General features: G+C 40.9%; 1 protein-coding gene across 1 annotated transcript in view; it reads left to right on the plus strand.

Moving 5' to 3' along the window:
* SVIL (supervillin) overlaps positions 1–10,410 on the plus strand; it is a 131,772-nt gene extending 121,362 nt beyond the window's left edge. Inside the window, exons 32-36 of the mRNA XM_006887117.1 lie at positions 95–250; positions 1,989–2,132; positions 4,843–4,967; positions 10,065–10,220; positions 10,324–10,410. Of these exons, the coding sequence (XP_006887179.1) occupies positions 95–250; positions 1,989–2,132; positions 4,843–4,967; positions 10,065–10,220; positions 10,324–10,410 (668 nt within the window). The remainder of the gene's footprint in view (positions 1–94; positions 251–1,988; positions 2,133–4,842; positions 4,968–10,064; positions 10,221–10,323) is intronic.
* Positions 10,411–16,122: the final 5,712 nt, after the last annotated feature.

Below are 16,122 nucleotides of genomic sequence, written 5' to 3' on the forward strand. Positions count from 1 at the left end.
TTTTTTTGTGTATGTTTCACATTTTTCTTTAGTTCTTCAGTCCATCTGGAATTTACTTTGATGCATACTTTTTTGTCTTTGTTCTCTTTTAAAGATCCTGGAAATTTTAACTTCACACCCCGCCTGTTCATCCTGAGTAGTTCTTCTGGCGACTTTGCGGCCACAGAATTCATGTATCCCGCCCGGGACCCCTCTGTGGTCAACTCTATGCCCTTCCTGCAGGAAGATCTGTATAGCGCACCACAGCCAGGTGAGGCCCAGGAGGAGTAACTGATGAAGATACACTTTCTGAAAAGTGTGTTTTACTTGAGTGCGTATTAGGTTATTTCTGTCAGATATTCTGTCAAATCGTTGTGTTCTATTATTTCATATAATCTTTATACTTATGCCAAAAGGCAGGTGCTGTCATCAACATATTATAGTAAAAGAAATCATGAAAAATAAGCTTCAAATATGAAATATGTTGTAGAAATTCTTAATTCAGGAAAAAGTATCTATCATCTGTAGAGAATTAATCAAGTACCCACGCAACTCACATACACATTAGGTTTGTTAATCAACATTTTTACAAGTTAAATACACTAAGAATCATGAAAATGAAAATTATTTTAGTTCTCTTAATTAATGAGTACATTAGTATAATCACAGTGTTTGAGTTGTAACTCAGGCTATGTAGCTGTACTGTTCAAAAAGTTTTAAATGAATGTTACAAGCTAAACATAATTTCTCCATCATTTATATTAAAAACGACGTATGGTCTCATAATTTTAATCAAAGAGTATTATAGGTCTTCAACAAAATGTTCATTTAAAATAAGTAACTGATCATATCATCTAAAAATCAATTGACTATACAAAATTCTATCATTCTATCTGCAGCCTCATATCTGTCACCAAATCCATACTTTCAAACTACTGATCTTTCTTCCTTGTCCCTAACTTTTGCATTCCAATCATCCATTATTATTTTTTTATTTAAATTTTATTCTAATTTATTTACCAAAAAAAGAGATAGAAATAATGAGGCTGTTAGTGCAATAATAAGTAAAAGAAATAATGAATCTGTTACTGTCTTTCCCAAATGTGTTGGTTAGGAAATGGTTGAGCACAGCTCCCTCTAAGGACAGGTCCTTCATTATCAGTAGCCTGAGAATTCCTTGGCATTTCTTGCTTACTTGAAGGTTGCTTACATGATCTTTCCGTGTGTGTGTGTGTGTGTGTGTGTGTGTGTGCGCGCGCGCACGTGTATGTGTGCGTGCACTGTTCTTTTCAAAGACAACACTCAAAGGGAAGTTAGGTTCCGAACACACCTCCTCCCTTGTATCTTCATTAACTTAACAGTGGAAACCCATCTTTCCAACCAGGAAACACAAGTACAGACTTAGGACTTCATCATCACTTTCAAGGAGGTCACAATTCAATTCATAAGCCAGAATATGTTCACACCTCTTCCTATGTCATGAGTCTGAAATTTGTAGGGAGGGGAGGTTATTCATTGGAGAGGGATATGATGCTTGGAAAGGTGGAGGGACAGTGAAGGAGAGGAAGACTGTTAACAAGATGGATTGACAGTGATTACAGCAGTGGGCTTGAGTGTGTCAGATTGTGAGAATGGCGCAGGATAGGACAGGGCTCAGATCTGTTGTTCACAGGATTGCTATGAGTCATACTCAATAACACTTAACAAAAGAAAATAAAATGAAGGTGCAGGCGATTGATTTCTAAGTGAATTTTCAAGATTTTATTGATTATCTTAGTATCACTGAAATATGAGTCTCTCATCAAATAGCTCTCTCTGCTGGTGGCTTCTCCTGGCTTAATTTTCACAGGACTTAGGTATCATGGAAGCCTTCCGTTTGTCCCATTAACCTTGAATTTAACAGCCAAGGGGACTACCCCTGCTGCCATCTTTGTAGGAAGGAAGAGAGAGTGTGATCTACAAGTGTCGTGAAGGATGCTGACTGTCTAATTCTGCCCTTGTCCTCTCAGCACTGTTCCTTGTTGACAATCACCATGAAGTGTACCTCTGGCAAGGCTGGTGGCCCATTGAGAACAAGATCACAGGGTCAGCCCGAATTCGCTGGGCCTCTGACCGGAAGAGCGCCATGGAGACGGTGCTCCAGTACTGCAAAGGTGAGGCGCCTTGGGAGGGTGCAGATGCCAAGAGCCAGGTGTGCACCAGAAGTGGGCTGGGGGCACTCTCAGACTCCAGGAGGACTGAGCTAGGAGTGAGCTGGAAAGTCAGGATCCTTAGTCCATGCAGCCAGGCGAGACTGGACCCTGTGTGTAGATGAGAAACAGAATGGGGACGAGTGGAGAGCCAGGACCCTACACAATCAAGGCAGCAGGAAGTGGGTTAGGGGGAGAGCTTGGAGCCAGTACCCCTCCAGGCCAGTCTCAAGCATACTCTGTGTGCCAGGCCCCCACCTAGAAGCTGAAGCACCAACTTGGTTTCCTGAAGGCTTGGTCCAAATCCCAGGCCATTTCTTTCCTCAGCCTTTTTCATTCCTGAGTGCATCAGTCAGCATTAATAATGCCTGGCAGACAGTGAGGAAACAAATTTTTCCCCATTCACTCATTTTGAGAGGTTTATTAATTTTGAGATTAGTGAATTCTTGGCTGCCAGAATGAATGAGAATTAGCTTTTCGCTTTTCTATTATGAGGCTGTCTCCCTTGTTACCCTCCATGTCAAAGGCTGTAGGGTAGCATGCCCTGAACATATTAGAACCCTTTTACCCTCAGGATTAATAATGCAGGGGGACAGGGGGGGTTCCACAGAGAGCATTGTCTTCATTCAGGAAAAAGAGGATCTCCCAGAACTAGCTAAAAAGCCAGTGTAAACCTTTGTATTGTTTATTACTAATTTTAGTAGGGAACTTTGGTGGTCTAGTGGATAAGGAGTTGTGCCTCCAACCAAAAGGTAGGCAGTTTGAATCCACCAGCCGCTCCAAGGAAGGAAAGATGGACATTCTCCTCCTGAGCAAATTACAATCTCTGAAAACCAACTGGAAGGACAGCCATGAGTCAATTCCAACTCAGGGACAATAAAGAACAACATCAGCATTATTTTTCGTATTGCCTCTAAGATAGAATAATAAATTGCCAGTTTTTAGCTCAACTGTCCAGCTAAAATGTCGTTTTAACAAAATGAAGCTACCCGTCATTCATTTCTTATCTGAATTATATTAAAGTTTCACAGTTTAATGCTACTGAATGTCTGCAATTTGCCTCTTGAAAAGCTTTCCCTTGATAAATAATATATTAAACTTCCCATCAAATGTTTATGCTAAAAAACACTTAAAAACTGCTGCTCTCTACCCTGGTGATTTGCAATGAGCTCAGTCAGCTATGCAGAAATTGGAGGAAAGACTCCACCCGAAACCACAGGGAGAGGCTTCTTCTTCCCAGGTCCCAGGAGCATTGTGTTAGGTTCAGACAGCAGAGGATCTAGGAATTGAGTGGCCCTGGCCCTAGTTAACATTCTTGGCGGCTAGCCCAAAGTTTGTAGGTTTGACTCCACCTAGAACCACCTTAGAAAAAAGGCCTGGTGATTTACTTCTGAAAAATCAGCCGCTGAAAACTCAGAATTGTTTGGGGATTTTTTAAAAATTTCTTTTAATGAAAATTTACAGAGACTTTGGATTTCCATTCATTCATTGTTGCACTTTAATCCCTGCCCACCCCCTGCCCCCCAGTTTGCTTTTCTCTTTGAAAAGTAAAAGAAAAAATTCTTTCATTGTTATTCAATCCCTTCCCGCAAGGTCCACTCCACTGTGCAGCCTTCATTCTTGACTCCCGTCATGACAGTAATACCTAATCACATATCCCTTTTAAACACTTAAGCATAACATCATAACAGTTAAGCATTGAGCTTCTAACCAGCAGATTCCAACCTATAATGATTAAAAATTAATGTAATAACCAACAGGTTCAAACTTACCAACTGCTCAGTTTCCATAAAGAGTGTTGTTGTTACTGTGTGCCATTGAGTGGGAGCCAACACAGAGCTGACCCAACAAAGGGTTTTCACAATCAGTAAATTGCATAAGAGGAGATTGCTCATCTTTCTCCTGTGGAGCAACTGGTGGATTTGAACCACATACCTTTGCATTAATGGCGTAGTTCCTTACCACTAAGCCACCAGAGCTCCTTCCATAAAGAGTACAGCATAGGAAACTCTGTGCTGTGTTTTGCTATGTGTTGAAATCGACATGATGGCATCCGGCAACAGTTATAACCTAACAAACAGGGTCTAGCCATGAATTGAAACTGACTTGATTTGAGTTATTGTTATTTTAACATGTATAAAGTTAAAGAAGCTCTGCTGGCATAGTCCATAGGGAGTTGCACTGCTAGCCCAAAGGCAGTGTCTCTCTGGTGGGTCGATTCTACCCTTGGAGAAAAACAGGCAAGCTCTTGTTACATCACTTAGAGCCTTGGAAACCTGCTGGGTGGTCAGCTGTGATTCAGTTCTCACTCAGTGGCAATGAGTTTGAGGTTTGAGTATAAAAAGGCGTTTTATACAGCAGCATATATAAAATGTAATCTTGTACAGAAGTGACCCATGTTACAGTGCAAGAGAGGAAGACTCTTGATGAGATGGACTGATTCAGTGACGTGGCCACAGGGGTAAGTGTGTCAGAGATAATAAGATTGGCACACAGTTGAGCCATAAAGTAGGGTTCAGAGATGTTGTACATAGGGGTGCTATGAGTTACAAGTGACTCTAACAACAACAACTCGTACCTAACTTTATGCATCCAGTCAGAAGTTATAAACTATGGCAAAAAGATTTTAAAGGAAATAAGAGTCCACTCAACTTTGTGTTCTTTGTAACCACAGGAAAAAATATCAAGAAGCCTCCGCCCAAGTCATACCTAATCCATGCTGGTCTGGAACCCCTTACGTTCACCAATATGTTTCCCAGCTGGGAACACAGAGAGGACATTGCTGAAATCACAGAAATGGTGAGTTTTTCCCTTCCTCCTGGACCTGTGTGATCAAGTCTGGGCTTTACCTTGGGAGAAGCATCCAGCTACACTCTCAGAGTGACAGTTTGTGATGGTTGTGTTTCTAGAAGTACATTTTCACCTCTCTCCCTGGACACTCTAGCAGTGAAGTCCATAGGGACTTGCACATCTAACCCAAAGGTGGCAGCTCTCTGGCAAGTCTAATCCACCTACCACTCCAAGGGAGAAAGAATTGGGATGCTAAGCAATAGATAAGTAGTTCAAACCCACCAGCCACTCCATTTTGAAAGAAGACCAGCTCCCATGAAGATGACAGGCTAGGATCCCGTGTTTTTTAGGGCCACTATACTGTGAGTTGGAATCAACTGCAATCCAACTTTGGCTTCTTACTGTTGTTGTTGTTATGGACCATAGAGTAGAAATTGACTCATAGCTGACCCTTCAGCAGGTTTTCAGAGACAGTCAATCTGACAGGAGGAAATAGCCCATCTTTCTCTTGTGGAGCAATTGATGAATTAGAACTGCCTGACTTTGGGACAAAAACGCACTCCTTACCAGTAAGCCACTAGAGCTCTTGTAGGAAGATGAAAAATCTAATAGAAAATAAAAGCAATTTGCTTGTTCATTTTCTACACAGATGGCTCAATTAAAAGACGTAAAAAGAATGGTGAGTTTAATGGCTTTGAAGAAGATACATAGAGACTGGTGACCTCTGCATTCTGTTAACATGACATTACTGGCTTCTCAGGACCCTTACAAGGGACAGGAAACTCCTCATCTGTCAGACATTATTAACCTTGTGAAGAGCAAGCAAAATAAACCTGTGATGAATTAATCTGTTCCGACAACTAAATGAGGGATTATAGTATAAGTCACTGATAATAATGTAATGTTGTTAGGTGCCATCGAGTCGCTTGCAACTCATAGCGACCACATGCACAACAGCTCTGAACTCTGCCCTGTCCTGAGCCAGTCTCACTAATTCCGACACATGTACCTCCATTGGCCCAGTTACTGTGTCAATCTCTCTCATTCCTCTCCGGCGCTGTCTCTCCACCCTTCCAAGCATGATGTCCTTCTCTAAGGACATTGCTACTGGCCACCTGTCCAAAGTATGTGAGATGGAGCTTCAAAATCCTAGTCTCCAAAGAGAAACTTGGTTTCACCAACTCCCAGACAGACCTGTTTATTTTCTGGGCAGTCCATGATCTTATCTTTTATGGGACCACCTGATATTTCTACATGTGGCATTTATCATACCTTTATTTACCATATGTGATTACCCAGAATATTCTATTTGCTACCACATGTGGAAGCTTACTGTAGATAGCTACATGGGCTTGCTTCATTTATGAATGAACATTATTAGCAACAAGGCCAAGGGATTTTCTTTTAATTTATTTTATTATTTTTGTGTGCGTGTACCGTCAAATCAGATCTGACTGGTACAGGAGGAGATTGTCCCTCCTTCCCCGGCAGAGCATCTGGTGGATTCGAACCAACCGTGCGCCTCTGGGATTGTAGTTGCAGCTCCTTGCCACTAGGCCACCAGAGCTCCCCCTTAATTTTTAATGTAATTTCTTTTTAATTTTGATTTTTGTGAGTTGTGGTTTTTGGCTGGGTAGGGAAGGGCGTATCTCATTTTCATTTTATTTGTGTGAAAACGTGGTAAAGAGGACTTTAATCATTTTAAATAAAGAAAGGAAGTCTGTGATTATGTGGCAGTGAACAGAGCCAGTGGATGGCGCAGTCTTTGCTGGTCCCCCTCGCACGTCTCTCCTTAGCTAATGGGACACGATCCCTGTGGGGATCCCTGCAGGCCTGATCCCTCACACCATCACAGCAGCGCGGTTCTGTTCATGAAAAAGTCTCACTCAAGGAAGCCTGCACAGTGCAAGGTTTGCAAACATTGTCACAGCCTCACTAAGTCTGAGCCCAAGGGCATAACTGGCTGTCACTTTTCTGTAATCTCTATAGATTGTTTGTGGTGGTCAGCAGTGGGTTCTGTATGGAACCGTGGTGGTGCATTGTTTAAACACTCAGCTGCTGATGATCAAATGAAGAGCCAGCAGCTGGAAATCATCAGCGTCCCCGAGGCAGTCTGCGTCTGTATAGCCTTGGGTTACTTCCTTCTGGCCTGTCTTACTCACCGTGAATGAGAATCAGCTCTCCCTCACACAGTTGAGGTGTTTTCTGCAGTGGGTTCTACACTCTCTGGAACTGACTGTGTGGGCCTTACACCAGAGCGCAGTCTGGCTTTGCATTCCCCAAATCGTCATCCTGAATAATGTACCCCCTCTCTGTCACCACAGCACCAAACACTTTGCATTTATTTTCTCATTTAGTCTCACACCAGTCCTTTCTTTTTTTGTTTTTTACTTTTTTTTAAATTCATTTTAATAAAAATTTACAGAGGCTTTAGATTTCCATTCAGTCATTGTTGCACTTTTCTCCCTGCTCATACCCTCCACCCCAGTACACTCTTTTCTTTGAAAAGTAAAAGAAAAATTCTTTGTTATACAATCCCTCCCCCCAGGTCCATTCCACTATGCAGCCTTTGTTCTAGACTCCTGTCATGACAATAATACCTAATCATATATCCCTTTTAAACAGTTTTCTCGCTCATACAACAGTCCTTTCAAATTTGTCTTTCTCAACTCCGACTCACTGTTGTCAGGTTGCTCCTGACTCCTGGTGACCCTCTGTTGGGTTTCCTAGGTCGTGAAGCTTGTTGGGAGGACACTGCCCACCATTCTGCCTGCCCATCATGAGGAGCCACTGATGGTTTCAGACCTCCAGAGGTGCACTGCCTTTGGTTAGCCGTCCAGCAACTACGGAGGACCTTTCTGCGGTTGTTATTAAGTGCCTTTGAGTTGGCTGTGACTCATACAGACCTTATGGATGGCATATCTGAACCTCGCCCCTCCCCGTACCACCCTCACCAGCTCTGACAACCTCGAGCACATTGCTACATTCATTATGTCTCTCTCTCATTGGAGGGCCACCTTCTCCTTCTCTGATCCTCTACTCTTCTCAGCATGGTATCTTTTTCTAAGGACTGACCCGTCTTGACAACATTCCCAAAGTGAGACAAAGTTCTACCATCCTTACCTCTAAGGAGCCCCCTGGTTACACTTCCTTCAATAAGGATTTGTTTGTTCTTTGGAGTATATTCAGTATTCTTTGCCAACACAACAGTTTAAAGGCATTGATCTTCGTCTGTCATCCTTACACAATGTCCAGCTTTGAGATACATGAACAGTAATTTAAAAATACCATAGCTTGGGTCAGGGTCACCTTAGTCTTTCCACTGGTATCTTTGCCTTTTAGCACTTTGGAGAGCAATCTCTTGACAGTGGATTTTCCCAATGCAGCTTGCTTTTTTATTTCTTGACTACTGGTACCATGAGTATTGATGGTGGATCCAGGTTAAATGCAGTCACTGGCAATTTCAGTCTTTTCTCTGTCTATCATGGCATTGTTTCTTGGTCTAGTGGTAAAGATTTTTTTTCTCTTGATTACTAGTTTTTGGGTTGTGTTGTTTTGTGGTTTTTTGTTTTTTTTTAGTTTTGTTCTCTTGTTTATTAGTATCCTCATTTTACCAGTGAAGCAATTGAGACCCAGAATCTTGAATAGCTTTGCCTAAAGTCTCAGTAAGTGGAAGAACCAGGACTCAGAAACAGGTGTTCCAGAGCCAGACCTCTATATGTCCAGTCTGCCTCAAATATTTTCAAACACAGTCATGCATTACCCCACGTCGTTCATTTCCCCACCTTCCCACCCAAGGGGAGGTCAACTTCTTTTGGGTCCTCGTTTTAGTATGGGAAAATAATCTACGTAGAATAATCTATTCCATATTAAATTCTTCATCTAGATTACATAGATTCAAAGTTTAAATAGATTACCATAAATAGGTTTAAATAAATTAAAGGTTTAATCTACTCTAGATTCAATGGATAAATGGCATAATCTAGTCTACATTAAATGGTTTAAGAGCTCAAAGGCTAGAAACAGTCTTAGTTCAGCTCTAAAATACTCTATGTTGCTAATAACTATCCAGTCAGCCTCAATATACATTGACCGCACGTGTAACAGAACAAGTTGCTAATCGGCCCTGGCCCAGTGGTGGAACAATCTGTTGTAATCGTGGGCTGGTTTCCAGAAGCAAATTACCAAGATTTTCTTCTCAGTCTGTTTTAGTCTAGAAGCACCTCTGAGGTCTCTTAAGCATCTTAGCAACACAGGCGCTTCCACTGACAGGTGAATGGTGTCTCCACAGGAAGGGCTTTAGCTGAGATTGGCACCTGGTTGTCCTGTATGGAAAACAGAATTTCCACAGCTGACTTCTACATGGTTTCATGTAAGGTCAATTGTAAACAACAATTGACCCATATTCTATATATGCTAGAATAAATTCCATTATTTTTATATTTCTGGTATTTAGACTTCAGATGAAATAAGCTGAACATTTAGAACATCACTTTACTTACTCAGTGGCCTACAAACTTTCTGAGGCAACAATGAGGACGATGAGTTATTTTAAACTTTGCAGAGGCAAAAGGAGACATTTAGAAAGTAGGAGACTGAAAGACTTTAAACAGTTCACTCCAGTCACAGTCTTTATTTCTTTCTCAAGGAAATGAAGATCGTGGGCCCTGCCAGATAGGGTGAGGTGCAGATTGGACAAGTATGAAAGTATTCACATCTGTAGGTCAGTAATAGAATTCTTGCCTTTCCTGCAAGAGACCCAGGTGCAATTCATGGCAGTAGCCCTCACATGCAGCCACCACCTGTCAGTTGGAGGCTTGGGTGTCGTTACGAAGCTTAACAGTTTTTAGTGGAGCTTCCACACAAAGATAGACCAGGAAGAAAGGCATAGCCATCTACTTCTGAAAATGAGCCTATGGATATCCAACAGATCACCACTGTTCACAGCCAGCTATGGGATGTTGCAGAATAGGGCAGTAATTCATCCCACTGGGCATGCAGCAGCCATAAAATGGGGCCAACTCAACAACAGATGTTCCCAAGCATTTTGGTGAAACATATTCAGGTGTGAGACATGGAGTTTTCTCTGTTCCGTCTGTTCTCTAGGACACAGAAGTTTCTAATCAAATCACGCTGGTGGAAGATGTCCTGGCCAAGCTGTGTAAGACCATTTATCCGCTGGCTGATCTCTTAGCCAGGCCACTGCCTGAGGGAGTGGATCCCCTAAAACTTGAAATTTACCTAACTGATGAAGACTTTGAGGTAAGTGCTTCTTGAAATGGGAGAGCACTTAAACTGCACATTTGATTCAGGAGTCTGGTAGTCTTTTTACTCATCTCCTGGGCATTTTCTTCTAATTCCACAGTTTGCACTAGACATGACACGAGATGAATACAATGCACTGCCCTCCTGGAAGCAGGTGAACCTGAAGAAAGCCAAAGGGCTCTTCTGAGTGTCCACGCCATCATGGCGAGAGCACGCCGGGGCACGCCGGACAGGTCTCTGCTGTCATTTCCAATACCATTGGACCAGGAAGAAGAAGAAATGATTTTTTGGACTGGTATTTCTTAAAAAAGAAGAAGAATATTTTTTAATCCTCATTTTCAAAACTTAAAGTTACCATCTATCTGCTTGTCCCAGAGTTGTGTACTTTGTGAATGTTTCCGAGCACTCTCTTCCAGCAGATAATGTTAATAAAGTATTTTTTATGTGCCCTTAAGTGGTGGTGCCTCAGCGACCACTGCGACATTGTCCTCTTGCTTCAGCTAGCTGCTGCCTTTTTTTTTTAAGCAGGTCTCTTTACAAAGTGTTATTTTGATAGTTCGTGGACTCTAAATATATATATATATTTATATAAACACCATATAAATCACATATGTATTTAATGAAGCAATATGTATTCATTCACTTTGAAGACTTGTTTTTCTGGTGTCAAAATAATATTAAGGGGTAGATGGAGTTGCTTCTATGGAATTAGCTCTGCCACCACTGTATATCTTTAAATACATTTGGGAACGTTCCCTTCCACATTAGGGATGACTTGTTCTGAGTACTGCTTCCGGTGCTAAAATGAACAAAGAATTTGTACTGAATGATACAGATTCTTCAGAATCTGTGTAAATCAACCTTTCTACCTTAATATCACCCCGAAAATGTATAGTGCCTTGTTTTTATGTACAGTTTCTATACAGAGAAGTTTGGTCTGCATTTTTGATGATGGTTTGGAACATTATCTACAGTTTTACTCAAAAATAATAGAAATAAAAACATCTCAATTTCTAATACCTGTTGTAAACAGGAAACATGTCTTTTGTGTTCTCGGACTCCAAAATAAAAGCTTCTGAATAAACACAACAGTTAATTGATTGGTCACAGTGAATTCCAAGCATGTTCCTTTCTGAAGAAGTATTTTTTTTTAATAAAGAGCCAATATTTTGCCATTAAAGATTAACTCTTCTATGTTGTTGTTGTTGTTGTTGTTGTTGTTGTTGTTAAGTGCCGTCAAGTCGCAGGCAACTCATAGCGACCCTATGAAGGAGAGTCCTCAACACTTGGGTGCCTGTCAGCGTCTCTCCAGGTTCATAGGATTTCCGAGGCAAGCTATTACAGAAGTGGATGTCACTTCTGCTTCCAAAACTCTCCTATAAATCTGGATTTAACTGAAGGTAAAATTTTGTAATATGAAGATAGTACAGGATAGGGCACAGTTAAGATCTCTTGTTCATAGGGAGGGTCACTATGAGTCATAGTTCAACTCGACAGCACCTAACAAGAAGATTAAATATATATTGACCTATTGAATTAGTTCTGAATCATATATTGTAGATTTATTGCACTGCTACAGTAAATGGGGAAAAAGAAAGCCCACAAGTAGGTGGGTCTAAAGAGCAGAAACTTAACCTTTTCACAATTCTGAAGGCTAAATATCCCAGTCAGGCCCTTGCCAATGTTGACATTTTCTGTGTACCTCGCTTCCAGTTTCTGGTGTTGATTGACCCTTGGCATTTTGTGAAGTTCTCTTCCTCTGTGTTAGTTCTCTTTTTATAACACAGAAGTGATTTGGCTTAATACCCCCCACCCTCTGGTAGGAGGCTCTAGTAGCATACAGTCGATAGTAAACTGTGCAGCTAACCCAGAGTCTTCAAGTCTTCCATGGTTTGATGTACCGCCTCCTCATGTTAAGATTTACAGCCTCTGAAACTGATGGAGAACCTCAGTGAGCCAGAACCTTGACAGCAAAGAGCTCCTCTGGTCTGGCCTCATTAACATAACAAAAGCAAGCTTCCTATTTTCCAATAGGGTCCTTTTCACAGATAAAGGATTTCAGCAGATACTTTGGGATGATACAATTCAATCTATATTCTTATTTTTACAAGGTAACATACAGCAATATTGCTTTGCACTACAACTACCATATTTAAAAACCAGCAAACCTCTAATTCATTTCCACTGAATTGTAACCGGTTTATAGCTCACCCTCCAGTGAATTTTCAGAAGCGATAAATTACACAGGAGGAGATGGTCTTTCCCCTGTGGAGCTGCTGGTGGATTTCAACCGCCTACTTTCGAGTTGGGAGCACAACTTGATTATAAAGCCACTTCAACTTCAAAAGCCACCTGAGCTTCCTCAAGTATCATATGTTATTGTTGATAACAATTGCTGTCAAGTCAAGCATGAGTCATAGCAACCCTATGAACAAAAAGGTCTGAAGCCTTTCTGTATATTGCAATTTATCAAAGTTGATAGGGTTTCCAGAGGCATGTTGTTTAAGAAGTGGGTGCCACTCCTGCTTCCAAAAAATACGATAGATATAGATAGATTGATAGATAGATAGATAGATAGATAGATAGATAGATAGATAGATAGATAGATATAGATAGATAATAGATAGATATCCCTCTTGAATTCAAGATCTTGGTGCCTTTTCCTTTTTTTCTCCCAAATTAAACAAATAAGGCATCATTTTTGTTATTTTTAGGTGCTGTCAAGGCAGTTTCTGATCATAAGAAACCCTGCAACAGTAGAACTACCCTAAAGAGTCTCCTTGACTGTAATTCTTAGGGAAGCAGATCACCAATTCTTTCTCCGTGGAGCTACTGGGTGGGTTTGAGGAGCCAGCCATTCAGTTAATAGCCAGGCAATTAACTATTCATGCCGCCTAGGCTCCTTCATGCGTCACACACTCAGGTGCTCTTAAAATCCAAAATCCATTATTTTGAACATATTTTATTAATGTAATACTAGTTATAAGGTATTGTCTTCAGTGTAATGTCTTGGAGAAGGTACAGCCAGAGCGCTCCTTGGAGGCAAAGATGACAAAACTTCATCTCACACATTTTGGGGATATTGTTGGGAGAGGCTTTGCTAAGAGAAGGACATCATGCTTGGAAAGGTGTGGAGAGTTGGTAAAAGAGAGGAAGACCCTGAGCCGGATGGATTGACACAGTGACTGCGTGGGCTCCAGTGTGTCAGAGATCGTAAGGATGATGCAGGATCGGGCAGGGTTCACATCTGTGGTTCATAGGACCACTATAAACAGAGCTCAACTCGAGGGCACCTGATAACAACAATATCAAGTGTATTCTCACTAGCTCCTTTTCCTTCTTCCTATCTTCCTCCTCATTTTTAATTGAAGTTGGATATTTAGAATTACCGTACATATTCCTTAAACTGAATGATTTAATTCTGTTTCCCATCCTTAGAATCAGGGTCAAGGGAAGGGCCTGCTAATAACCCCATGCTTCATGATGGGATATTGGGCATTTACTGAACTTTCCAGCCTTACTTCCATCCATCTTGGAAAAGAAAGTAATAAAAGCTATTCCTGTCTATATCTCAAAGTTCTTTGGAAGATCATGTGAAAATTCTTTGAAAATTCCCAAGTAGATACATGCTGATATTAATGCTGTTGTTATAGTATGAAAATGGATGAGATGAAGGAATATTACATGCCTAGAAATTATAGAGATACAAAACTAGGACTATCTAAAATAGAGTTTTAAAAGGAAATGCTAAAAGTTCTTAGTATTTATCCCATAGTTACTATGAACAGACAGTGGCCCGAGAATACATCAGGTTGTTAGGGCCTGGGCTATGTTTGTAAATAAGCAAAACTAACAAAGCTAAGATACAGATCCATGGAGAGATTGATTTAGCTCAAGGAAATGGCTCACACAATTGCAGAGGCATTCTAATTCCAAATCAAGGGCTCAAATGTCAGGTTAGAGGCTTATTTTAACTTACACAGTTGCAGGAGCGGATGTATGTATAATTACTAGCTCAAACAAGTGCTGGCTTTCAAGCCTAATGAATCTAAGATCAGCAGGTAGTATAGCAGGTCACTGGCTCAAGTTCAAAGAACTAGAGAGAATATGGTGATAAACCAGATGCAGGATGCAAATTGAGCAAAAGCCAGAACTTTGCTAAAATGTCCTTATATTTGGAATAAAGGCCACGTCAGAGAGGAAACTTTTTCCATTGATTTGCAGCCCATAGCAGATTTCATCATGGAAGTGATTATAGTATATCATATCTCATCTATGATCCCATCATAACTACCAAACGAGAGAGCCATGGGTAGTCAAGTTGAAACACAGCCCTAGCCATCAAAATCTACCTCTTAGCTTCTCCATTATTTCCTTTCCAGGGAGGAAAGTCCATACCATAAGGACATATTTTTTCTTTATTTTTTACCTAAAAAAAAAAAAAAAAGTCCCCCTTTTAGCAGCATGGCACCAGCATGGTATACATTTCCTTAAACCATACATAATCTCTAAAGACTATGACAAAATCAAAGTTAGACCTAGACCTAGACATATACAAGAAAGAACTAATAACAATTAGAGTCCTTGTTTGTACAATTGTTCACATAGTCATAGCTGGTATTTAGAACTATCTTCTTCCTCCCTCCGTCCCACATTCTCTTTTCCCTCAGTAAGCACATCAGCTGGTTATTATTATTTACGTACTAGGGTGATCCAAAATTTGATTGCAGAAGGGTCTGGGCTACTGGTGGTGGTGGTTGTTAGGTGTCCTTTAGTCAAGTATGACTCAGAATGACCCTGTGAACAGCTCACCTGAACCTTGCCCTGTCTTGTGCTGTCCTTACCACCTCTGACACACAGAGCAGCCCGTTGCTGAAGTCACCATGTCAGTCTATCTCCTTGGGGCTCTTTCTCTCCTTTGTTGACCCCTCCATCTTTCCAAGCATATGTCCCTTTCCAAGAAATAGCTTCACCTACTATATGTCCAAACTATGAAAGATGAAGCCTTGCCATCTTTGCCTCCAAGAGGCACTCTGGCTGCATGTTTTCCAAGATATATCTGTTTGTCCTTTTGGCAGTCCATGGGATTTGCAGCACATATCTCAATCACCACAATTCAAAGGCATCAATTATTCTGTCATCCTTATTCATTGTCCAACTTTCTGATGCATAGCAGGTTATTAAGAACATGGACTGAATCAGGCACACCTTAGTCTTCAAACTGACATCCTTGCTCCTCAGCATTCTGGAGAGTTCTCTGAAAATGGACTTGCCCAATGCAACATGTCCAAAATTACTAGTTTTCCATTCACTTTAATTGCAGTATAAGATAATATTAACTTTCTTAAGGAATCTCCTATATCCCAGACATACTTTACTTCCATTATGAAATATCATAGGTAACTGGATTTTCCTGTGAGACTCAAGATCAATCACACTGGACAATACTCCCTTCTTTACCTTTATCTCCACAAGCATGAACGGACCAAAGTGGCCAGGTGGCACACTTAACTTCCAGTTCACTGAAATCATTATTGCATCTGCAGGAGAGAGTATTGCTTGCTTTGGAACCAAAGTCTCAATAGTAGATTTCATCATGGAAATTACTACAGTATATTATATATCATCAAAGGTATGACCCCATCATAACTATCAAACCAAGGTACCATGGGCAGTCAAATTGAAACACGGCCTTAGCCATCAAAATCCACCTCTTGTCAGCATAGCACCTGTACACATCTAAAACCATACATTACCTCTAAAGACAATTTATAAAATCAATTTTAGGCCTCAGAGATTAGAATTACCGGAACAGGACACGAAAGTCATAGGCGTAATAGTAGTGCCACTCCCATTTCCACCCCTTCTTTTCTAGAACCATGAATCCTGCCTGTTGAAG

Source organism: Elephantulus edwardii, unplaced genomic scaffold (genome assembly GCF_000299155.1).
Source record: "Elephantulus edwardii isolate Elephantulus edwardi_28Jun2011 unplaced genomic scaffold, EleEdw1.0 scaffold00054, whole genome shotgun sequence".
In the NCBI taxonomy this organism is placed as follows: domain Eukaryota; kingdom Metazoa; phylum Chordata; class Mammalia; order Macroscelidea; family Macroscelididae; genus Elephantulus; species Elephantulus edwardii.